General features: G+C 41.7%; 1 protein-coding gene across 2 annotated transcripts in view; it reads left to right on the plus strand.

Moving 5' to 3' along the window:
• Positions 1–26007, plus strand: part of LOC134529800 (galanin receptor type 2-like) — a 66266-nt gene that overhangs the window by 18724 nt on the left and 21535 nt on the right. For both annotated transcript variants that reach the window (XM_063364252.1, XM_063364253.1), the window contains exon 3: positions 18418–18817. In XM_063364252.1, the coding sequence (XP_063220322.1) occupies positions 18429–18817 (389 nt within the window). In that variant the 5' untranslated portion in view covers positions 18418–18428. The remainder of the gene's footprint in view (positions 1–18417; positions 18818–26007) is intronic.

A 26007-nucleotide genomic window follows, 5' to 3' on the forward strand; every position in this document is an offset into this window, starting at 1 on the left:
CGACTGTGAGTCCAGCATTTTACCAGTGCATCTCTCCTCCCGCCCTGTTTCTTTATATATTTGAATATATAAAAACCAACAAATGTGATTGATTTTAACTAAACACATTTTATTATCTACCTACAATAACTTTTCACACATCTATGTAAGAAATTTTGTCTCCACTTTCTTGAATTTTTTTTTAAGTAAAGAAATGCCTAATTTACACATCTATCGGGGAAAAACAAAAGCGAACTTTTTCGTTGACGCTGAACACTCGGAAAACCATTCACCCGAGAGTACGCCAATATAACTTACATTCAACATGAACAAAGTATTGAAGACCATATAAAAAGAGACCGGAAAAATTCGCGGATTCATTTCGTGATAGGCTGAAATTCAAACATGTGTATAATTCTGCTGGTTCTGCTATTGGCTCGCGGTTTAACTGGAGCTCTCTGGGCCAATGAGATACTATCGAACAAAGAAGCGTCGAATCACAAGCTACCCAGTGGAGACGACTCACAATTTAGTAACCAATGAACACGCGTGTTTACTTGAGAAGTGCAGAGGATAATGGAGGCTATTCTAGAGGTCATTGAATCCGCGAATTTTTCCTGTCCCTTCATATAAAAGTTCCAAAGGCCGGATAGGTTTCCCAGCCATCGTCGTGAGAAGACTATATAGAGTGATGCTGCAGTATAGCATTGAAAGGACAACCAGTGTTTGGCATGGATTACCAATCATCATCCCGAGCAGAATAGGCTGAGTGATTCTGCTTTATGGCCCTGAAAGGACACCCAATGGTTGGGCTGAATCCCTAGACATTGTATCGAGCAGACAAGGTGGAGTGATTCTGCAATATTCCTTCTGCAGTATAAAGTAAAGGCATGACACTAGGGTTGGCTTGGAACCCCAGCTATCGTCTCGAGCAGAATAGGCTGAGTGATTTTGCTTTATGGCCCTGAAAGGACACCCAATGGTTGGGCTGAATCCCTAGACATTGTATGGAACAGACAAGGTGGAGTGATTCTGCAATATTCCTTCTGCAGTATGAAGTAAAGGCACAACACTAGGGTTGGCTTGGAACCCCAGCTATCGTCTCGATCAGACTAGGCTGAGTGATTCTGCAGTTTGGAGACTGAAACGACTTACCTCCAGTGAAAATTATTAGCTTTTACTACTACATACACTGAAAAACTTATTAGTATTAACAGTCAATGATATTGGCGGGTGCGGTTGGTTTAATTACTTTTATTCTCACTTGGCTGGAGGTAAGCAATTTAAAAATTTTTTTATTTAAATTCTCTTAAACAATTGTTTTACAGACTTCATGCATATTTTGTTATTATTTTTAATAAAAACTACCATCATGGCCCGGAGAAACGATTTTAATTTGTTTATCTACTCTGCTACACTTTTTAAGTTAAAATTTCTATGACAGAGGGTTAACTTTTCAAAAATTATTTAATTGTTTATTTTTCATTATTATTTAAACACTTACTTGATACTTTAGTTGAAGATAAATAAATACATAGTTTGATTTGTTTGCCTAGCCGCAGCTAGAGAGTAGCGAAGAAATAGTTTCGTGGCGTGTAAAATCACGGGAACCAAACCAATACTCTCGATCAGCAGAAGTAGGCACTGTAAGAGTGGCACAATGAAGGCCGAAACTCAGAGTTGAAGCACGCAAATTTGGAGGCGAAGTCTGGGATCTAATTGTATACAGTATTACTCTAAACTGTAGCTACCCGAGGGGTAGTACCGTTGGAACAGGACTATGCGGGAGGTACCATCGAAACTGCTTCGTGGAAAGGCATTCTTGGGGTACCATTCTAACACCACGCGACTAGATATAAAGAACGTGATGAATTTTTTTACTATACCCGCCCGAAAGACAAGTGCTGTTAAATCAGCGAATCGCAGCGTGGTTAAGCCCGGCCAAAGAGACAGGTGGAAGTATATCCAGAAGTAGATCTTGCAAACAGACTGGATATGGCGTTCCTCCAGTATGAGCATTTATAATGTGCGCAGGCTTTCACGGCCATTGTCTGAAGTAGCTTGGATTCCGGGTTGTAGCCGTGTCCTTGGCGGATAATTCACCGACGTTTCGGTCGACATTGCAGTCGCCATCTTCAGGGAGCAGTTTCCCAGAAGCCAAGCTACTTCATGAGCATTTATGTTTCCTGTGCCGAAAGGTGATTGAGAAAGGGATGCTGACAAGCTGATAGATGTGAACTGAGGCCAAGGCAGAGATGACTTTGCATGCGCGTGGATGCTCATGGTTGAAAAAGTTTAGTGACAATGTATTGTTGGCACCGGGTACGGCGAGGGAAAAAAGATATACCAGCTTTTTGTGAAGCACGTTGATGTGGCATGCCCACACAGTGTAGCCGTTTCGCAACTTGACGCGCGGACTTGCAGGAAACAGCGCGGCACAGCCGGACAAAGAGCTGTAGCACCACGCAGCAGGAGTGGTTAGCACCACGCAGCAGGAGTGGTTAGCACCACGCAGCAGGAGTGGTTAGCACCACGCAGCAGGGGTCATTAGTACCACGCAGCAGGCGTGGTTGTCATCGCCAGCAGATCAGGTAGAGTAATTCTGTAACTCGCGCACCCAGTATGTACCACGGCTGGCTTGGATCTCCAACCATTATCGCGAGCTGACTAGGCTGAGTGATGAGTGATTGTGCAGTAAGCATGGTGGAAGGACGGAACAAGACGCCTCGTCATGTAACAGGGAAGGAATTCTTCTGCTAGGTAAGATTCCCCGAACCCGGCCGGAAGACTTAGATCACCACTTAGAAGCACTGATCACTTAGCCAACAGTTCGTTGGCTAATTTTATTTATTTATTATTAATTTTATATTTAATTTTAAATTTTTCAACATCCGGTAACAATATGATAAAAATTTGTACTTGTTTGAATAAGATATAATTGTTAATTATCTTAATAAATTTAATAGTCTCTAATATTTAATGCGTGTAGTTCCATAAACAATCACCTTAGGTCTTAAGTCACATAATATTTCCCTACAGCATTTTGCAATCAAAAATAATTTTACCGTGTACGTACAAGGTATTCAGATCAACCCCACTCTCCTACTTAATGAATTATAATTTTTAATGATCTTTTGATTAAATTTGTTTTTTCCCTCACAAAAGTGTTCGCTAAGGGCTACAGCTAAACTTGTGATTTCTATACAAATATAATGTTTTTTTTTGTGGTCATGTGTTAATTAAGACTTTTTAAATATAAACATCAGCAAAATAAATTAAATAAATCGTTGCATGTAATATTTTAGTGACTTAGCAGATTGAATTAGCATAGAGAAAATTAAGTAGGTATTTAAAAAAAAAAGAACAAAATTTTTTAAAGAGCTTGGTAAAATGCTAAATATTTAATAATCTAATTTTAATTTTTAAAAATTAAAGTCCTTTTATTTTTTTAATTTTTATAAACTACACGTTAGACTGAATGAAATTTTACTTCGTAAATTTAATTTTAAACGATTTTACGAGTAAAGTTTTCATATTGAACGGTTAAGTCACCTAATTTCAAGGGTTAATTAAGAATCTGACTTTATAACAAGGTTCAAAGATACGGTTGTTTTTTTCATAGGTGACTCATTGCGTTACTTGAGTTTCTGTTTCCGCCTCATCAGGCGGAGCAGAACTGCGAAGCTGAGGCGTGTAAACTGTAAACACGTAATTGTTTAAACTAGCAGGATTTTATGAATGGCTGGTCGGCCGTAACCTGTCACTTAAAATAGTACAAGGGTGTGCGGCGGCGTCCAGGGCGTAGCGACGCCGTCTGCCCAGACGTGCTCCGGCAGTGCTGCCAACCGCCCGTCGCTCCGCCCAGACGCGCTCCGGCAGTGTTGCCAACCGCCCGCTAGTCTGCCCAGACGCGCTCCGGACAGTGATGCCAACCGCCTGACATTCGGCCCAGACGCGCTCCGGCAGTGCTGCCAACCGCCCGCCGCTCCGCCCAGACGCGCTCCGGCAGTGTTGCCAACCGCCTGACACTCGGCCCAGACGCGCTCTGGCAGTGCTGCCAACCACCCGCTAGTCTGCCCAGACGCGCTCCGGACAGTGTTGCCAACCGCCTGACATTCGGCCCAGACGCGCTCCGGCAGTGTTGCCAACCGCCCACTAGTCTGCCCAGACGCGCTCCGGCAGTGTTGCCAACCACCCGCTAGTCTGCCCAGACGCGCTCCGGACAGTGATGCCAACCGCCTGACATTCGGCCCAGACGCGCTCCGGCAGTGCTGCCAACCGCCCGCCGCTCCGCCCAGACGCGCTCCGGCAGTGTTGCCAACCGCCTGACACTCGGCCCAGACGCGCTCTGGCAGTGCTGCCAACCACCCGCTAGTCTGCCCAGACGCGCTCCGGACAGTGTTGCCAACCACCTGACACTCGGCCCAGAGCGCGCTCCGGCAGTGGTGCCAACCGCCCGCCAGTCCGCCCAGACGCTTCCAGGCTTCCTCGGCTCCTCGAGTGAGTACCGCAGTGTGCCTGGGGACCGCGCTTGTCTCAACCTGCACAGTTACCAACAGCTGCGCCAGTGGTAACCGCTTCCCGACCGCCACTTGCGAGGCGACACGTGATGGTTGCTCGCGGACACGGGCGGTCATTTCGAGTTGTGGGAGGTCGGGGAAGGCGCCAGCAGTGCTGATGAAGTCTCAGGGCTCAGGACACAGCCAACTGTCTGATTAACTGAGTGGGGGACGCACCACAACGCCGAAATACCACAACGCCGAAATGCCAAATTGACCACAACGCCGACAGCTAGAAAACTGCTGTGTACCACAACGCCGAATTACCACAACTCCGAAATACACTAATGCCGAAAAATGTCATTGCAGGACTGCCACAAATGTTAGGTTAGGTTAGACTAGGTTAGGTTAGACTAGGTTAGGTTAGACTAGGTTAGGCTAGGTTAGGTTAGGTTAGGCTAGGCTAGGATAGGCTAGGTTATATTACGCTAGGTTAGGTTAGGTAAGGTTAGGTTTGATTGTGGTATTTCGGCGTTAAGGTACATTTAAGAAACACACACAAATTCATTCAGTTGTTATTTCGGCATTGTGGTACACAGCAGTTTTCTAGCTGTCGGCGTTGTGGGCAATTTTGACATTTGGCATTATGGTATTTCGGCGTTGTGGTCCATTTTGTCATTCGGCGTTAAGGTATTTCGGCGTTGTGGTAACGACCCAGCCTAGTGTGGTAGAGGGGCTGAGGCTGGGTTGGTGGCCCCAGCCTCTGATCTAATACCCTCCCGATCAACAATAGGGAGCGATCCCTCACAGTTCTGTTTACTAAAAGCTCTGGAATGTCTAATTAAGAGAACTGGAATGCTACTCCCACCCTACCCTATTAGGGCGCATATGTGTGAGGGGAACGCGAGAACGCCGGCCGTAAGGTCGGAATAATCTGTTCAGAAACACGGTCGGCAGAAGGATGCGTGAACCATGGCCCCCACAAGGGTGGGGCTGTGTGGACCCTTGGGTCCAGGGCTCAGCCCGGTTTAGTTTTAAATGTTTAACTATTACAATTTCTTTTAAATTAAAAAAAAAAATAATCTTTTTTATCCAATGAAATTTTAAAAATTTTACACACCTACAGCTAATTTAATTTTTCTGTAACTATTTTCATTTTTATCTTAGTGTGTGAAATAAATATTTATACTTGTTGTGGTTATTTTAAAGTAAAATAATTTTATAAAAAAGCTTAATTTGGACTTACAAAATAGTAACCATAATTATACCTTGTATTTTCAGGTTAGATAACATTCTAAAAAGAGTGTAGGTAAGAAATAACCATGCAATTATAATGTGGCACGTGACTGTGAAATAAGGGGGGAGGGGCGTCTCTATCCTGGGTGCAGGGCCCGTAATCGAATGTGGGGGCCATGGCGTGAACCATTGGTACCAACTTTAAAAACTGTCAAGTACGAGACAAGTTGCAGTGCACCGGTACCCAGAGCCGTAGTTTCAGATTTCTAACCTGGGGTGCCAAGGCGTGCTGGGGGTCAGCCCCCACGTGTAAGGGGTTTTGAAAAACCAGCATTCGATTGTCAGTTTTTTTAAAAGCTTTTTTAGCCTTTCTTTCACCACAAACCACAAATATAATTGCTAACATTCTCTATTCACCCTGAAAGATTCAATGTTAATTACGTTAATTGACAAACCATTTGTAAAGTAGATATTATCATTTACTCAATAAGGCTTGATTAGTAATGAATAAAAAAAGTGAGGTGCTTGCAAAATTTTGTTTTACAATTGTTTGTAATTTTATTTATATTTCTACTTCAAAATGGGGTTGCTAAATACTGGGTTGGGCAATTCTGGGGTGGTAACGGCCACCCCTTGCCTTCCCCAGAATTACGTCTGTGCGTAGGTACCTGATCGGAGATCTCGCTCTGGCGTGGGCGATGCTAGCGTCCGGCCAATCCGCTCTACGGGAGGAACAAGGCCTTAGTGGAAAATACTGAACGTTTAGTAAATGACTTACGAACGCTACTGTTTTCACTCTAGATTAATCAAAAATTTATTTATCTGGTTATATCAGTCTTAAATTTTAAGACAGGTCTCCAGCTATTGAAAACAATTTCTGTGACTTTCGATATTTGAAAATTCAGATTGTACAAGCAGGAAAAATAATCCTGAATTAATTTTATCATGTTAAAACCAAATAATATTTTTTGGAGTGTTCCATTAAATTGTGTCCTTTTATATTTTATTTTTTTACAAAACTTATATGTGTTAAAGAGAAGTGTTAATATATATTTATAGTGAACAAGAAATAAAGCATGAGAAATAATAAAAACCCGTTCCTTTTCACAATTTTCCATCGATCATACATTTTTACTTTTATAAAAGTAAATAGATTGTAGGTAATCAACTTTATGAAGTCAATTTTATGCTATTTAGAGAAGGAATAAAACAGTTCATGACAATAATTCACTGCAAAATTTCAAGTTTATTATTTGGCTTACTGACGAAAAATTTATTAAAAAACTATGACACTTTTCTTAGGGTTTAAATTATATATCTCAATACGATTTTAAAAAAACATGCTTCGCAACAAAAATTTATGTGAAAAATGATTTTACAATTTTTATTTTGTGTAACCATAATGTAATATATGAAAAGATTATTTAAAATTGTACATTGACATTTGTTTGTTAGCACGCTTTTAAGTATTCTAACAAATTGTATTTCTGATAAAACTTTGTTTACAATCACTGACAGTCTATCAACATTCTAAATTATGTAATCAGCAACAACTACAAACATTTGTATTACTAAAAGGGTCAATAAGAAAAAAAAATTGTTATTTATTCTGTGTACCGTATAGTTAAACTAAAATATTCATAAAAAACTTTTAACTATCGTAAGAAAATACGCATTAGAAATACTAAAATATACTATTTTAATCAATGTTGGTGTTTTTAAATAGAGATGTATTCAATAGGATATTATTTGAAAATACCTGACAATTTCTTAATCCATAAACTTTAAAAACAGCGGTAGTTTCTAAAGCACGTAGTACAGAAACGTATAGAGATTATTTTACATTTAAATGACTGTGTTAACTTATTATATTCGATTACTTCAACCACCTTTATAGAGATATGATATTTCGTAATGTTTCAATCTTTAATTTTAAATAAGAATTTAATGTAAATATTTATAAACTTACTTAAACTTATTGCAAACGTTATTTAATAGTTTCCAATATTTGCATATATTGTCAATTTTAAACTAAAAAATACTTTAAAACATTTTGATGAATTTGAACAAATTGATATGTTTTAATGAAATTGTTAATTTCACCTTACTTCTTAAACGATTAAAATTATATTTTATTTTTTGTCATTTTTTAAAATAATTTTACTGATTAAAGTATCTAAGGACCAACTGTTCCATAATATAACCAAACCTTCTCAAAAAGGTTTAGAATTTTATTTTTTAACGCCAAGTATTTCTCGCAAAAAATTCTAAATGTTTTCTAGATTTTATTTTACTGGCAAAAAATTCGCATCCCTCTTACGCAAGTAGCACGCTTCAACAAAAATAGTATTTCAAAAATATTTTAAAAATTAATTTAAAAAATATAGAATTTTGAAACGACCACCGTACATGGCATAGAGCAGTTCAAGTAAGTTTATATAAAAATTGTTTCAAGATGTAGAAATCATACAATTAAGAGCACAAACGGATGAGTGTATTAATGTGTAAATACAGTCGTCCATAAAATAGGGCCTACAAGGTTACATGTCTTCATAGATTAATTCAATGAAATAAAAAGAAACTTACAAAACATAGGCCCTTTAAATTTGTTTCAATATTGATGAATGTAAAAAAATTAGTAATCACGTGATACAAAAAAAATTCTGGATAAGGTTTTATTAATTACAATCGTTAATCCTTTATTCATGTTGTTGGTATTATTATCCCCTTTATTTTTTAAATAAAGTTTTAACTATTTAGTCACAAATATTGTTACCCACACTTAAAATAACAGAAATTATTTTCCGAGCATGTGTTTACTATATTGTACATTAGGTACATAAGAAACATTAATTTTTCTAACATTCAAATGTATGAATAAGGACACTGAATATTACTGAGTATGTTTTTGTATAACGGTTTCAGGAATGTTTCTATTCGCTATTCATTAAGCAGATGCTAATGCAAATCATTATAATTTCCCCCTAAACTACAAAGGAGATTTGCATGCCATGTCTTACCGGGGAATTTAATCCAAAATATTCTGCTCATAAACGTGTTGAACAATCAACTACAATACAAAGTTTTTGAATGGCATACCTTTACTCTCAAAGGAAACTACCTTAGATTAGAAAATTAAAGAAACATGTATCATACGTAAATATTTAAGACGTAAACTAGTTATGATCCATAAATTTAAAAATGTTAGGTCAATGGAACTATTGTTGGAAAGATTATATTGTGAATCCATAGCGATATAAACTAGACGAAATTACATCTCCATGATTAGAAAAATTTCCAAGCGCTGGGCTGGCTATGTATGGACAGTGACACCGTTGTTGTTGCTTTAATAGCGCGCAGTGGTCTTCTTATCTCGCATCAAATGTGCTCCATTCCAGCAGTGTTCAGGAAAAAAAAATTGATTGTCTGTAAAGTCGGTTTACGGACGATAGTTTAACGTGACAGCGTCATAACAAAACATTGATGAAATTATTGCATACTTTTATGAATAAAATTGAATCATTTTTATTGAATTATCACTATTTTGTATGTATACAAAGAACGAGTGAAATGAAATCTACAATTTAGTTTATAAATTTACTTTTACTTGCACTCATTAATTCAAATATGTTTATTACTTTAACGAAGAGATTCTTTTAAATATAACTTTTACACGTGTTTGCTATTTAACTTCTTCCAATCTGTGTTATTCTGTTAAGGATAGGACGATGATAAGAAAAGTAGGAAACGAATGGGAGTGTTTCAAGTTTAATGTGCCTCGAAAAAGTCAAATCGATGGTTGTTCCAATCGAGTGGAAGAGAGATAGATGCGGCGCAAGCGTACAATGAGCGTAACGGGACACAGCGTAACGGGACAATGTGCGTTACGGGACACTTTTTCTTGCGTGCAGCCGGCGTTCATCGATTTATTGTACTTTTTCACGTCAAAAAAAGATGCTACAAATTTGGTGGTCATGAGTTTGAGCTTTATCTAGAGATGGACTCGAACCAACGACACTCGAATAAAAATCGATCGCTTTCTGAGAGAAACACAAATAACACCCGATAATGGCGGTCAGAAGGCATTACAAAACACGGAACATGACGTTCCCAAAATTTCGCTACGAATCTAAGATCGATCACGTTTTCCATTACTCACAAAATGCAGGCTTGGTGACAGTGGTTAAGCGTTGACTCAACAAACAAATTCACAAGCCTAGGCACACAAGGAAGTGGTGAAGTGGTAGATCACCAGACTCGCATTTGGGAAGATATGATCTGAGTTGAAATCTCGGACCAGCCGTGCTGACTTCAATGTTTGTCGTTCCCCAAAATCACACCATGCGTATGCTGGGATGGTTCGTTTTACAAAAAATCATGACCAATTCCTGTGGTCACTTTTGGGAGACAAAGATAACTTACATGAATACCCTGAAGATGAGGCATAAAATCCATATACTTATAGCTACTACTTCAGAGGACCTCGTGGGATGAGGGTAGCGGGTTCATGTCCTCAGATTTATGAGCACTTTACTGAGTCAAAGTTTTTTCAGAGTTCACTGTGATCTTCGATGTCGTGTCGCCTAAGCCTCTGTGAAAAACCGTATAAAATTTCACATTTTTTTCCTGCTACTTCTTATACGAGCTCAGGCGATGGTACAGTCCGATCTGGGCTTGAGACGTCAAGTTTCCCAGCTTCCTTTTTTTATCGGTGTGCCCTCGCTGCCATCCTGAATCCTCCAGCAGTAAAGTTTACCGCTGCGTCATATTTCACGAAGGAGGGTATTTTTAACCCTCGCAATTGCCACGACCATGCGCTCGGAATGCGCGTGCAGTCCGTCACAGAGGTCACCCGGATACCTATATTTGCAATAAGTTGTGTATTCAGGGACCAGCTAATCCTTGCCACGAATCTTGCCGCGCATTTGGACTGGTGCATTAAGACTGAATGTTTTTGGAGAATGAGGAATGACTTGCCAGATAGTTCAGAGGACATTGCCCTCCAGGTGTGCGCAATGGAGTGTAAGAATGACTTGCCAGATAGTTTGGAGAACATTGCCCTCCAGGTGTGCGCACTAAAGTGTAGGAATGACTTGCCAGATAGTTTGGAAGACATTGCCCTCCAGGTGAATGCGCACTGGAGTGTATAAATGACTTGCCACATAGTTTTAAGGACATTGCCCTGCAGGTGTGCGCACTGGAGTGTAGGAATGACTTGCCAGAAATTTTGGAGGACATTGCCCTCCAGGTGTGCTCAATGGAGTGTAAGAATGACTAGCCAGATAGTTTGTAGGACATTGCCCTCCAGGTGTGCGCACTGGAGTGTAGGAATGACTTGCCAGATAGTCTAGAAGACATTTCCCTCCAGGTGTGCGCACTGGAGTGTAGGAATGACTTTCCAGATAGTTTGGTGGACATTGCCCTCCAGGTGCATGCGCACTGGAGTGTAGAAATGACTTGCCAGATAGTTTTAAGGACATTGCCCTGCAGGTGTGCGCACTGGAGTGTAGGAATGACTTGCCAGATATTTTGGAGGACATTGCCCTCCAGGTGTGCGCAATGGAGTGTAAGAATGACTTGCCAGATAGTTTATAGGACATTGCCCTCCAGGTGTGCGCACTGGAGTGTAGGAATGACTTGCCAGATAGTCTAGAAGACATTTCCCTCCAGGTGTGCGCACTGGAGTGTAGGAATGACTTGCCAGATAGTTTGGAGGACATTGCCCTCCAGGTGTGCGCACTGGAGTGTAAGAATGACTTGCCAGATAGTTTGGAGGACATTGCCCTCCAGGTGTGCGCACTGGAGTGTAGGAATGACTTGCCAGATAGTTCGGAGGACATTGCCCAGCAGGTGTGTGCACTGGAGTGTAGGAATGACTTGCGAGATAGTCTGGAAGACATTGCCCTCCAGGTGCATGCGCACTGGAGTGTAGGAATGACTTGCCAGATATTTTGGAGGACATTGCCCTCCAGGTGTGCGTAATGGAGTGTAAGAATGACTAGCCAGATAGTTTGTAGGACATTGCCCTCCAGGTGTGCGCACTGGAGTGTAGGAATGACTTGCCAGATAGTCTAGAAGACATTTCCCTCCAGGTGTGCGCACTGGAGTGTAGGAATGACTTGCCAGATAGTTTGGAAGACATTGCCCTCCAGGTGCATGCGCACTGGAGTGTAGGAATGACTTGCCAGATAGTTTTAAGGACATTGCCCTGCAGGTGTGCGCACTGGAGTGTAGGAATGACTTGCCAGATAGTCTAGAAGACATTTCCCTCCAGGTGTGCGCACTGGAGTGTAGGAATGACTTGCCAGATAGTTTGGAAGACATTGCCCTCCAGGTGCATGCGCACTGGAGTGTAGAAATGACTTGCCAGATAGTTTTAAGGACATTGCCCTGCAGGTGTGCGCACTGGAGTGTAGGAATGACTTGCCAGATATTTTGGAGGACATTGCCCTCCAGGTGTGAGCAATGGAGTGTAAGAATGACTAGCCAGATAGTTTATAGGACATTGCCCTCCAGGTGTGCGCACTGGAGTGTAGGAATGACTTGCCAGATAGTTTGGTGGACATTGCCCTCCAGGTGTGCGCACTGGAGTGTTGGAATGACTTTCCATATAGTTTGGAGGACATTGCCCTCCAGGTGTGCGCACTGGAGTGTAGGAATGACTTACCATATAGTTTGGAGGACATTGCCCTCCAGGTGTGCGCACTGGAGTGTAAGAATGACTTGCCAGATAGTTTGGAGGACATTGCCTATCAGGTGTGCGCACTGGAGTGTAGGAATGACTTGCCATATAGTTTGGAGGACATTGCCCTCCAGGTGTGCGCACTGGAGTGTAGGAATGACTTGCCATATAGTTTGGAGGACATTGCCCTCTAGGTGTGCGTACTGGAGTGTAAGAATAACTTGCCAGATAGTTTGGAGGACATTGCCCTCCAGGTGTGCGCACTGGAGTGTAGAAATGACTTGCCAGATAGTCTGGAAGACATTGCCCTCCAGGTGCGTGCGCACTGGAGTGTAGGAATAACTTTCCAGATAGTTTGGAGGACATTGCCTATCAGGTGTGCGCACTGGAGTGTAGGAATGACTTGCCAGATAGTTTGGAGGACATTGCCCTCCAGGTGTGCGCACTGGAGTGTAGGATAGACTTGACAGATAGTTTAGAGGACATTGCCCTCTAGGTGTGCGCACTGGAGTGTAGGAATGACTTGCCATACAGTTTGGTGGACATTGCCCTCTAGGTGTGCTCACTGGAGTGTAGGAATGACTTGCCATACAGTTTGGAGGACATTTCCTTCCAGGTGTGCGCACTGGACTGTAAGAATGACAACCGTCACAGTGTTTCAAGCCAACTTCGAGCGCCTTTTTCGTGAGTATGTCACAGACTTTTCGAACATCAAGTAATTGGATCTTTTTGCGTTCATGCGTCCATGATCCCCTTACTGAACAGCGATTAGAAATAGCCATTTAAGTACCAAAATCATGGTCTGAGATACTAAATCATTTGAAAATACTGTCGATTAAATCTGCGCAATAGCTACTATTCCCTAAATAGCTAGAAATAAAAGTAATTAACTACACTTAGCTAACCACTAAACTTATCTCGCTTAAAGTACAGAAGGTGTAATCCCAATATTTATATTTAGGTACTTGAATCACTAGTGCTAATCAGTAGTGTATCAAAGCCGATCCTGGGACAGCCTTGATCTTTGACCTTTCAACTTGATCTTTTATCAGTTATGGCCTGAATTCTGGTTGTGAAATGACCTTGAAAACAGTTTTTTAAATGCTTAGATATGGTTATATATATATATATATTCCTTGCTTGCATCACACCCGCCAAATTTGAATCAAAACGTTGCACTTTTAGTTATAGTCGCCAACTTGGACGTGTTAGACGTCATCGGTGCACTTTTCTTTACGGCTGCCATATTGAATATCTGTACTTTTAATGCTAGAAATGCTTATGTCTAGCGACGCCCACCTTCTATGGCGAACGTTAGTGAAAGAACGACTACCTGTATAACACAGTGTGTGACGCCAACTGTTATAAGAATCGGGAATACTTGCAACATATTCTTTTGCATTAGATAAATTAACTCGAACTGCTGAATGGAGCGATTGTAGCCGGTTGGCACCTTATAGACTCATAGCCGTGTAGCCAAATGTCGCTGTAGAGGGTGGAGCCAAATACATTGGAACCTTGAATACTTGTAGCCTAGTCGTCCTGTAGACTCGTGGCCTTGTAGCCTGGTAGACTTGTAGCCTCGTAGACTTGTAGCCTTGTAGCCTTGTAGCCTCGTAGCCGTGTAGCCTATTGTCTTTGTAGCTGATGAAGCAAAATACAGTTTGAGTCAAAGAGAGTTGGAGCAGTTGGAGCATACCGTATATTAGCGATCGTATCCTACTGAGAGAATCACATCACTAGCCAACACTAGTGTCAACCACCCGATCGGTAAGCTGTCATGTTGTCCGCCATCTTGCTAGCTATCTTTCTAGCTATCTACCAAATAATATGACACAGCAAAAGCATATTAATCGTGTCTCTGAACCATAAGGCCTACTGTATGGAATTACCTGAGAGTTTTAGACAAAAAAATCGTATAGACACAGTCTCCATACAGCATAACATATAGTTCAATACAGGTATAAATTAGCTTAATTCAACTGCGTACTTAGCTACACATATTTATTCAATTACAACATGCATCTTCGCACTTACCTTTCGCTCGTCGACTCACGTCAACATGCCTCTTCACAGGCATCTACACTTAACATCATTTCACACTTAAAAACTCATCTTCGCACTCATCGTCTCGCAACGAAATTCTTCTTCACACTCGTATTTACCTTCACTTATTTACACTCATTTTCGCACACAACGTTGCACATCGACGATCATTTGCGCACATCGGTGAACATCACGGATCGAGGATACCTTCGCAGCTACTGTCGCACGCATTCAGACATCCTCGCAGTCATTGTCACCAATTGATCATCCTTACACTCATATTCGCACGCATTTCGTCAACCCCGTGCCAACACACGACCATGTCATCATCATTTGTATATACATAGACAATTAGGCCACCCACATACACCAATGCACGATCATTAGACAACCATCGTTCGGATCCAAACTTACATTTGGCACTCTACCTGGCTACATTAAGCTCGAAGACCACCAACATATGCCAACTCATTGCCATTAGTTCACCATCATTCGGCTACATGAAGACATTTGGCTTTTTATTTCGCTCCACATAACCCATGGACTACCATCATATAACATTCGCGGCCACCACCATGTCCACACGCATTTACATTGTGACTGTAATGGACTGTGAGCAGATAAATTACAGGGAGCATCCCTAAAAATCTGGTAACAGCTAAAAGAAGGATCAGAGGCATAAAATGATTGCCAAGAACACATGGGATACCGTGCTTGGCATAGATTGGTAGGATTCTATAATTGAAAAATATCATTGGGACACTATGATTTAAAGATAGGTTGGATTCTATGATTGACTTTTCGTCTAAATAACAATTCAAAAAAAGCATAATGTTAAATTAATATATTCGTGTTGCTATGCATGCGTATTTTTAATATAAATTTACATTGTGTTTTGATAGTCATAATGGACTTAGAGGACTGTGGAAGAACGTCTAATTCTGTGTTTATATTCCTTGTGGTTTGAGGCAAACTAACTGCAAGTTCGTGCAGTATCTCAGAACCTAATGATGCGACGTTAATTACAATATACAGTATAGTTTCGTCTTCACATATGACAGTTATGGCAGGCTTATGTGAAATCTGTAGGTATCTACACTAGACAAAATTTCAGACAAAAATCACTACACATCACACAAACTAATACACGACCAGCATAAAAATCCACACGAATAGACACTCGACTATGCATACATCGAACCACACTGATACACACATCTATGTTAACTTTAATACATTTCAACACACATACACACGCTCATTAACACAGATCCACACACATCAACACAATATTCGATGCCCATTGTTGCACATTTACCAACCAATCACCAAATCCGAATGATCTCTCTAGGAAATCGGGTTGAAGGCAGGCTGCTATAGAGCATCTCAGCGCTGGATCGGTTGATATCTTCTCTCATAGAGCAATACAAATCAAACGAGAACACAGGAAGGATCTCCACCCACGGGGAGTGGTGCAGGAGTTGGCAAATGACGGAGGACTTCCAAGTGTAGTTTTGGCACACGAGCATGCTATTTGAGGTTAAGTGAGGTTAATGTTTCGGAACGAAGTAAATATTTCAGATCTGAGAACAAAATGCTATAAAACGTTCTATCCTGATCGGTTGTTAATTTCTGGGGTATGCCAAAATGTGATATCGAAGTGGACATTAAACTCTTTGCTACTCTTTCAGCTGAGAGTTTCATGAGAAAACTAGACTTAAACCATCTTGTGAACTTTGTAATAGGCCCATTACATTATTTTTTTGTTATTATAAATGTATTTAAGGTATCAGTAAATTTATAACGTTTTTTAAATTAAATATTTCGTGTTAAATATTCAGTCATTCAAACTATGCGCTATAGCTCGGCCGATAGACGCATTTCCAGAGGCAGCGGCGGGGAAAGTATCCATTGCAAAAGGATGTCCGGCTGGGATACTTTCGATGTCAAAGTAAATTCTTATGTTCAAGTTAAACCAATAAATGTGTTTTATTTTTTTATTTTTACCTTCTGGCTTCTTCCTTTTTCATAACTAATGTGATTGGCTACAATGTGGCGTGGTATAAAAATCAACTATTCTTGTTATCTTTAAAAGATTTGTACAATGGGAGTGCATGACTTGATGTAAGTTTTTGGACATACGCCATTGCTAAGAACTTTTTCTGTTGAAGAAAAACTAATAAATAAAATAAATAAATAAAAATAAAAATAAAAATACTCAAAAAAAGATACAAAAAACACACAAAATTAAGCAAACAATTGCTGTTGTCAACAAGGATATGAACACCACAAAATATTCCGAAACAGGAATATGGTCAGCAAACAAAGAAAAAACAAAGAAAAATTTACTAAGAGAACGAAAAAATCCCCACAAATGATGACAACACAAAAATATTGAAACCCAAAATAATTCAGCAGAACAGTTGAAGCGAGACAAAAAACATGACAAAACGAAAAAACAAACAAATAAACAAACAAATACAATAGTTAGTCTGTTTAGGTAAAACTATTGTATTTGTTTGTTTTTTCGTTTTGTCATGTTTTTTGTCTCGCTTCAACTGTTGTGCTGAATTATTTTGGGTTTCAATATTTTTGTGTTGTCATCATTTGTGGGGATTTTTTCGTTCTCTTAGTACATTTTTCTTTGTTTTTTCTTTGTTTGCTGACCATATTCCTGTTTCGGAATATTTTGTGGTGTTCATATCCTTGTTGACAACAGCAATTGTTTGCTTAATTTTGTGTGTTTTTTGTATCTTTTTTTGAGTATTTTTATTTTTATTTTTATTTATTTATTTTATTTATTAGTTTTTCTTCAACAGAAAAAGTTCTTAGCAATGGCGTATGTCCAAAAACTTACATCAAGTCAACTATTCTTTTTTAGCTGTAATTGATAAATTACATTACTGGTGCAGTATGAGTAATAAGTAGATAGATGATAACACTATATTATCACCTTTATTTTTAAGTTAAAAATTTTCTTATTAATTGATGATGTTTGAATTTCGTAATTTCATAGTATTTGGCTACACAAAATATTATTGTTATTTTTTTACATTTATACTTGAGATAGGGTTTTTATCGAAAGTGTAGGTATGAATTTGTATGAGAACGTATGACTTTTTTCTTATCTTTAGTTCGCAAATGTGACTTCTGCCTAAGGTGGCAGGGACAATAGAATTGTTTCCCCTTGGAAAGGGTACCTTTCATACTTTTTGTGGCGGTAGTGTAGCTGGGTATAAACTGGAAAGATACCATTTCCGAATTCTTAAAATGTTTCGGGTTTAATACAAATATGCACTGGAAAAGTATCACATGATTTCATAGTATTTTTAATGTAGCTATACTAACCCAACCAACCGTTAACAATATTTTTAAGTATTTTTATTATATTGCTTATGATCTTAACCTATGGATCGTTACTTACGACATGATTCAAAACTACTTCAAATGAAATGTAAAAAAAAACTTTCTTAATTTTTAAGTTATGAGTTCGATTGGACTATGAAAGAGCAAAATTTTGAAAGGTTACATTTCCAATTTTATTTTCTGCTGTGTCATAGTACAGAAAATCCTTAAAGGTATCCTTTCCGAGGGGATAACTTTCCAGCGCATATTTGCATTATAACCGCAAAATTTTAATAAATCGGAGAGGGTGCCTCTCCAGTTTCTTCCCAGCTGCACTACCGCCACCAAAAGTATGAAAGGTAGACTTTCCGATGGGATACCTTTCCAGTGCATATTTGCATTAAAACCGAAACATTTTGAGAAATCGGAAAGGGTGCCTCTCCAGTTTTTGCCCAGCTGCACTACCGCCACCAAAAGTATGAAAGGAAACATTTTAAGAAATCAGAGAGGGTGCCTCTCCAGTTTCTGCCCAGCTGCACTACCGCCACCAGAAGCACGAAAGGGGACAGAATGCAGCCCCCCGGGTGGGCAGAACTGGCTCGTGGTGACCGCGGCGCTCCTGGGTTGCAGCCGGTGCCGGCATGGCGGCCGCCAACAGCTCGCGCGACGACCGGCGCGCCATCTACATGGGCGACCCGGAGGAGATGCTGCGGCCCTCGGCCAGCAACCCCTACTTCGCGGACATCGTGGCGGCGCACGCGGCGGCGCTGCTGGTCGGCGTGGCGGGCAACCTGGCGGTGGTGGGCGTGGCCGCCTCGGAGCGCTCGCACCGCAGCAAGACGCACCTGTTCCTCGCCAGCCTCGCCGGCGCCGACCTGCTGCTGCTGTGCGCCGGCGCGCCGCTGCAGGCGCTGCAGTACTTCGTGCTGCAGTGGGACGAGGCGGGCGCCGTGTGCAAGCTGGCCGTGTACGCCGAGCTGCTGTCGGCCGTCGCGTCCGTGCTCAACCTGGCCGCCGTCACCGTCGAGAGGTATCCGCTGGCGTGGCTTGCTCGCCGCGTTCGCCGTGTTCACAGCGTTCGCCGTGTTCGCCGTGTTCGCAGCGTTCGCCGTGTTCGCCGCGTTCGCCGTGTTCGCAGCGTTCGCCGTGTTAGCAGCGTTCGCTGTGTGCCATGTTCGCTATGTTCGCAGCGTTCGCCGCGTTCGCAGCGTTCGCCGTGTTCGCAGCGTTCGCCGTGTTCGCCATGTTCGCTATGTTCGCAGCGTTCGCCGCGTTCTCAGCGTTCGCCGTGTTCGCCGTTTTCGCCGTGTTCGCCGCGTTCGCCGCGTTCGCCGCGTTCGCAGCGTTCGCCGTGTTCGCCGTGTTCACTATGTTCGCACCGTTCGCCATGTTCGCAGCGTTCGCAGAGTTCACCGTGTTCGCCATGTTCGCCGTGTTCGCCGCGTTCGCCGTGTTCGCAGCGTTCGCCGCGTTCGCCGTGTTCGCCGCGTTCACCATGTTCGCCGTGTTCGCCGCGTTCGCAGCGTTCACCGTGTTCGCCGTGTTCGCAGCGTTCGCCGTGTTCGCCGCGTTCGCCGTGTTCGCAGCGTTCGCCGTGTTCGCCGCGTTCGCCGCGTTCGAGTGATCGTTCCGACGAGGACGTCGACAGTGTTCTGCTGGCGCTCGCAGGACGTAAACGTCAAAAAAAAAATGGGTTCGTGAAGTCAATCTTAAAAAGAAAATAATTTGAAGAAGCAGTTGCGAGTGAGGACGAAAACCAATTATTTGTGGAACATTTCAACATAAATACAACTCAGCTCGATGGTGTTCCCTTGAAATCAAACCCCAGGCATTGTCCCGCATGTCCTGCCTTCTATGTTCTTTCGTCGATTCATTCCACAAATGTGGGTATTTTCGTACTTCTTCAATGAACTTTTCCGTCGACTTGACTATTTAAAGCGCAATTTTGAGAAAAAAATTTTTTTTCATAAAAAGCAAACGTAGAAGTAACAGCCCAATTCCGCTCGAAAACAGGTGTTTGGTTATCTGCGCATGCGCTGAGATGCAGCGACGTTTAGAACAGTACCCGAGAACCAAACACCTGGTGACGTCGCAAAAACATAGCGAACACAGCGTACACATCGAACACAACTTGGTGTGGCCAGTGACACTTGAGATGCAGCTGGCTATATTTTACTCGAGTAGCGAACATAGCGAACACAGAGAACACAGCTTGGTGTGGCCAGTGGCACCTGAGATGCAGCTGGCTATATTTTATTCGCGTAGCGAACATCGTGAACATAGCGAGCATAGCGAACACAGCGAACACAGCGAACACAACTTGGTGTGGCCAGTGGCACCTGAGATGCAGCTGGCTATATTTTATTCGCGTAGCGAACATCGCGAACATAGCGAACATAGCGAACACAGCGAACACAGCGAACACAGCGAACACAGCTTGGTGTGGCCCGTGGCACCTGAGATGCAGCCTGCTATATTTTACTCGCGTAGCGAACATAGCGAACATAGCGAACACAGCGAACACAGCTTGGTGTGGCCAGTGGTGCCTGAGATGCAACTGGCTATATTTTATTCGCGTAGCGAACATCGCGAACATAGCGAAAATCGCGAACATAGCGAACACAGCGAACACAACTTGGTGTGGCCAGTGGCACCTGAGATGCAGCTGGCTATATTTTATTCGCGTAGCGAACATCGTGAACATAGCGAGCATAGCGAACATAGCGAACACAGCGAACACAACTTGGTGTGGCCAGTGGCACCTGAGATGCAGCTGGCTATATTTTATTCGCGTAGCGAACATAGCGAACATAGCGAACACAGCGAACACAACTTGGTGTGGCCAGTGGCACCTGAGATGCAGTTGGCTATATTTTATTCGCGTAGCGAACATCGCGAACATAGCGAGCATAGCGAGCATAGCGTCCTGTGTGGTCGTAGCATTAATCCGGTGTCACACTGTGCTGTTGCAGTTTCTGCTCGGTGATTACTTCTAGATTACTTGGTTAAGAGATCGATCTCGATTTGTTTACTTATTACAATTTTGAGAGCTCTGCATTGTGCATTATATGAAAGAATATTTAGCCCAATAAAAATAGCTACCGGAAGTTTTTATCCGCAGTGGCAGAAATGCATAGGGTGTAGTGAATAAAACTAGTTACTACTAGGAAGTTTCAGCATCAACTCAAATCGTTGTGAACAAACCGAAGCTATAACTAGTAGTTTACAACTAGCCTGGAAGTAGTGCTCCTATAAATTCTGTACCAACAACTACTACTATGTTGCTGTAACTGGGGGGTGGTAGTAACTTGACTGTTGTCGCATCGCTTTCACCTTCCACCTCAATTGTGTGTTGACCTCACTAGGAACACTTGATCTGTTTGTAAGGTGGTCTTTACTAACTCACGTTTTACATTCTCTAAGCCCTTTGTCTTTTAATTTGTGTTAGTTGGGTAATCATGTCTTCTAGTGAACATTCTGACTATGATCTAGAAAGGCAAAAAAAATTCGCCGACGGGGCTTCGTTTGTTAAGTTACTTTGAGAACACTCGGTATTATTACAGGAATGTACCCAAAATGATGGCAGAGAATAAACACGCTTGGGATCTATTAGTTCCGGAATACAGTCTTGCTACTGGAATCAAAGTCACTCATTCGTACATGAATAACATTATTAAAAACATGAAAAATCACATTTAAAAAACTGATACTAAGACTACTGGAAATTAAAAAAAAAGTTAAAGGAGTGGAAGAAGCAGTTTTTAATTCTGGGGGTCGAGGGAAATCCTAGATTAACTAAAATTCAGGGTGTTGCTTTAGTGTACCTATATAAATAGCAAACCACAACAGTTTAATGAACCCGGATCTCTAAAACAAATGTACAGGACCATTGAATGCCATCAACGTATCACCTTCAACCTCACATGATGTGAACACGAAAACCAACTCACAGCAGAGTCATGTGAGACCTGGTGTGATTAAGGTGGCTTTTTAAGAGAATGGCAAAACAAAAGAGATCTCCACACCTTAAATGTAGAGACTTGAACTTTTGCAGCAGTCAAAAATACAAAAAAAAAATCAGTAGAAAGAGAGCAGAAATAATTGGACATACTTAAAAAAATTACTGCAACAAATAAATGCAAACAAATGAGGGTGCTGTTTTTGAAATTTGTACGTATTTACATTTTACCATTTTTCTCCCCCATCCCCCCACCAAAAATAAAATTAAATTAAATACCTGGTGAGAATTAGCAGTCGTGGCAGTGTAGTAACTGGCGACTGCCGTAGCCAAAAATACATATTTCTGTTTGTTTGTTTTTATTATTTTCTGTAAAAGGGTGCGTTTGTTTTTTTAATACATAAACTACATTCAAATTTATGTAATGAAGTCATACACTACACTTTTTACTAACTAAAATTAAACATGTCCTGACGTTTTCTTTTCCCATGTAGCTTTGTTTGAGGACTCTCGTTCATCCCCTGTCCAACTTCAATAAGAAATAAAAGTGAAAACATAGACCTACATAAAACAAACCTAAATCAACTGATGTCAAACAGATAAATCCATCGAATAACCCAAACAGGTATTATGGATAACACAACGACGTCAGCACAGACGAACACATTCAAACTTAAACACCAGACAGAACAACAATTCCATGGAAGGAATTTAATCATGAAAAAATAATAACGGCACAGACGCACACAGTGAGCTAACAACGACGAAACAGTTTTAAACAATGACAGTTAATGCAAACAGAAAACAAAACCTGGACAACGCAGCAAATATACGAACACAACGAAGAAGATAAAATATATGATGGACAACACAACGTATGGGTGTCTCTGGGTGTCTCTGGGTGTCTATGGGTGTTTGTGGTTGTCTATGGGTGTCTGCAGGTGTTTGTGGGTGTCTGTGGGTGTCTGCAGGTGTCTGTGGGTGTCTGTGGGTTCTGTGGATGTCTGTGTGTGTTTGTGGGTGTCTATGGGTGTCTGCGGATGTATGTGGGTGTCTATGAGTGTCTGTGTGTGTCTGCGAGTGTCTATGGGTGTCTGTGGATGTCTGTGTGTGTTTGTGGGTGTCTATGGGTGTCTGTGGCTGTCTGCGGGTGTCTTTAGGTGTATGTGGGTGTCTGCGAGTGTCTGTGGGTGTATGCGGGTGTCTGCGGGTGCCTGCGGGTGTCTGCGGGTCTCTGTGGGTGTCTGTGTGTGTTTGTGGGTGTCTGCGGGTCTCTGTGGGTGTGCGGGTTTTTGCGGGTGTCTGTGGGTGTCTGTGTGTGTTTGTGGGTGTCTGTGGGTGTCTGCGGGTCTCTGTGGGTGTCTGCGGGTGTCTGTGGGTGTCTGTGGATGTCTGTGTGTGTTTGTGGGTGTCTGTGGGTGTCTGCGAGTGTCTGTGGGTGTCTGCGAGTGTCTGCGGGTGTCTGCGAGTGCCTGCCAGGCAGCGGTTGGAATCCCCGCGACCCTCTGGGGGAAGCTTGCTATGACGGCCTTCCATCTGCAGCGAGAGTGGTACACGTCACAGGTGCGAATTATGATGGCTTTGATGCTGGCTGGGAACTAATAAATCTCTATTTATTTATTGGTCTTGGTCGTGCGGGGTGAGGGGAAAGGTGCGTGTTCTGTGCTACGCCCTCGCTTTGCTACCGATGCAGTGTATATCCACCCGCCCTCCCTGCCTGGCTAAAATCTGCACATTTTCTGGGCTCGCTGCTGTTCCTCTGGGTTACGAGCGCGCGCTGTCAAAACAGAGACGCGCATTGCCTTCAACCTGTTTCCAGTGGCTCTTAATCCCAAAGGAACCAACCTAACCTAACCTGGGGCTGACTCGATTTACTCCGTCGCGTGTCTGAGTGACTGGATCATGTCAGTTCAAGGCTTGGCCTCTACATTCCTGTTTTCATATTACAATTTCAATATATGTATGGGTAATTTTTATGGATGTTTTACTGTTTAAACATTGTAGTAGTATATACTCGAAAATTGCAAGTCGTTGTGAAGATGGTTAATTTTTATATTCTTAAATAATTTATTTTTGTATAAAAATGGGAAATTTGTAAGGGGGGGAAGATGAAATTTTGGGTAATAATGTCATGCCATTTGAACCAGAAAATGCCACTTAAAACTGCTCTTTGCTCATTATGTTTAGTTGTAAATGTTATCATAGAATACTTGCTGTCTGTAAAAAAAAAATGCCAGGCTCGTATTCGTGACTTTGTATGTATATATGTGTATATATCCCCTGGCGTGGAGGCAGTCTCCAAACCACGAGGCTTACAATAGGTGTATACTTGCGAGCATGGGCGTAGATTATGGAGGAAGGTCAGGTAAAAGGCGCTTTTCCCCTGGAAATAAAACACCCTTCGCTGAGGAGGAGGCAATCGTAACTGCAAACGGGGTTTATATACGTAATAAAACAGTCAAAACTTTGTTTCGAGGAAATTATTTTTAAAATTATTTTTAAGTTTTCCGCTTATTGCATGCACATAAGCCTAGACTGCTTAGTTGGAGGACTTGTTACCCCCACACGCAAATCTCTTTGTTCACAGATTTCTCCCTTCCCCCCCTCCATTATCAAAGTAATATTTACCCTTTATCACATCGCTTTACATCTTCTGTAGTTAGTGGCATATCAACCAAAACTTTTAACCACGAAGAATCCTCTACGGCTGTGCCCAGTGTGACTTAGCCCATGTAGGCCCTACAGTCCGTGAACCTTGGAACCACCATGGAACATTCATTAACTATACTGATACGCACTATGTCAAGTGCAGTGTCATACTCCTTCATGCTTTAAGTCTACGATAGGCAATACTGAATGTGTGACATAGTCTCTAGATCACGAAGTCCTTTTGATGCTGAAACTCGGTACACTGTATGCCTACTACGGACCTCAGTTGCAAGCAAATAGACCGAGTGTCCGAACCCAAAGGTCTTCAGATACAAAAAACAGTACACAATACGGACACGTACAATGCTCTCAGTATAAGCATTTAGACGAAATGGCTCCGAACCACAGGTTTAGCAACCCTATAGACCAAACGTTTAAAAACATCAAATCCCGCAGTGAAAAAACTTTATGCGCCTTACATCTACCATGAAATAATTTTAAAGACTTTTGACAAAACTTCCCCGAAACACAAAACATAGGTACTATAGAACTACCAAAAATTATTTCCATCGTGTTTCTCTAAGCCTCACAACTAACCAAGCATATCGAAGCAAATGATTTACACCCACGCTATGCAGCATACATTTACCTTCATTTCTAAGCATACTAGCTGCCCGACCCGGCTTCGCACGGCTATACTAATGGAAAAAAATTAAGCCACATCTCCCATTTACAGTAATGATAAATAAAAAAAATTCAGTGAAAATTTATTACAATGCTGTATAATGTACCGGAGAGAAAATGAATAGCACCGATGGTTTCCCGACTCGTGCACGCAACGTACAACTGATGTACCCGTACTTCGCTACGGCAGTCTACAAGCAGATCACTCTTGCGCCGCTCATTATACATGCCCCTCCTTTTGGGTACGCCACTGCCGCGCAATGCCCGTTGCCATGGAGACGCAGAAGGCATTAACAATGCAAAATCCTGTTCTCATGCAGACAAAGTACCCACTGTTTCCTGGTTTTAACAACCCATGGGATCTAATTTTCGGCAAATGTCATCCTGCGTAACATAAGGAACATTACTGTGAAGTTTCAAGTCTGTAAAATATATATACTTGAAAAAAAGGGCAGTTTTTTATATTTAAAGTACACGCAAAATTTCAACGGTGATGACTGCACTAACAATGAAATAGTTTCCATAGAGACGAATGAAGCATCAACAAAGCAACAGCCGTTGCCATGGTGATTTCCTACCAAAAACTGGAAATTTTGATATATTACGCCCCCGAAACTCCCCTTGGGATCGGATTTCCGCAGAATCCGTTCTTAGTGAGCATCTACATCACAAAATGAGTAACTATGCTAAATTTCAAGTCAATCGGGTGTATAGTTTTAGAGATCTCGTGATGAGTGAGTCAGTGAGTGGTATTTCGCTTAATAAACTTCTTGCGCCTGCAACACACACTTCGTACGTGTACTGCATGTTGTATCTAACCCCCTCCAACGCATTTTATTCTAAATTGGACTTTTAGTAAGGATCCCTAATGTTATTGATAATATAATATATCCTATAGCCTTCCTCGATAAATTTACTATCCAACACTG

This window comes from Bacillus rossius, chromosome 2 (assembly GCF_032445375.1).
Source record: "Bacillus rossius redtenbacheri isolate Brsri chromosome 2, Brsri_v3, whole genome shotgun sequence".
NCBI lineage: Eukaryota > Metazoa > Arthropoda > Insecta > Phasmatodea > Bacillidae > Bacillus > Bacillus rossius.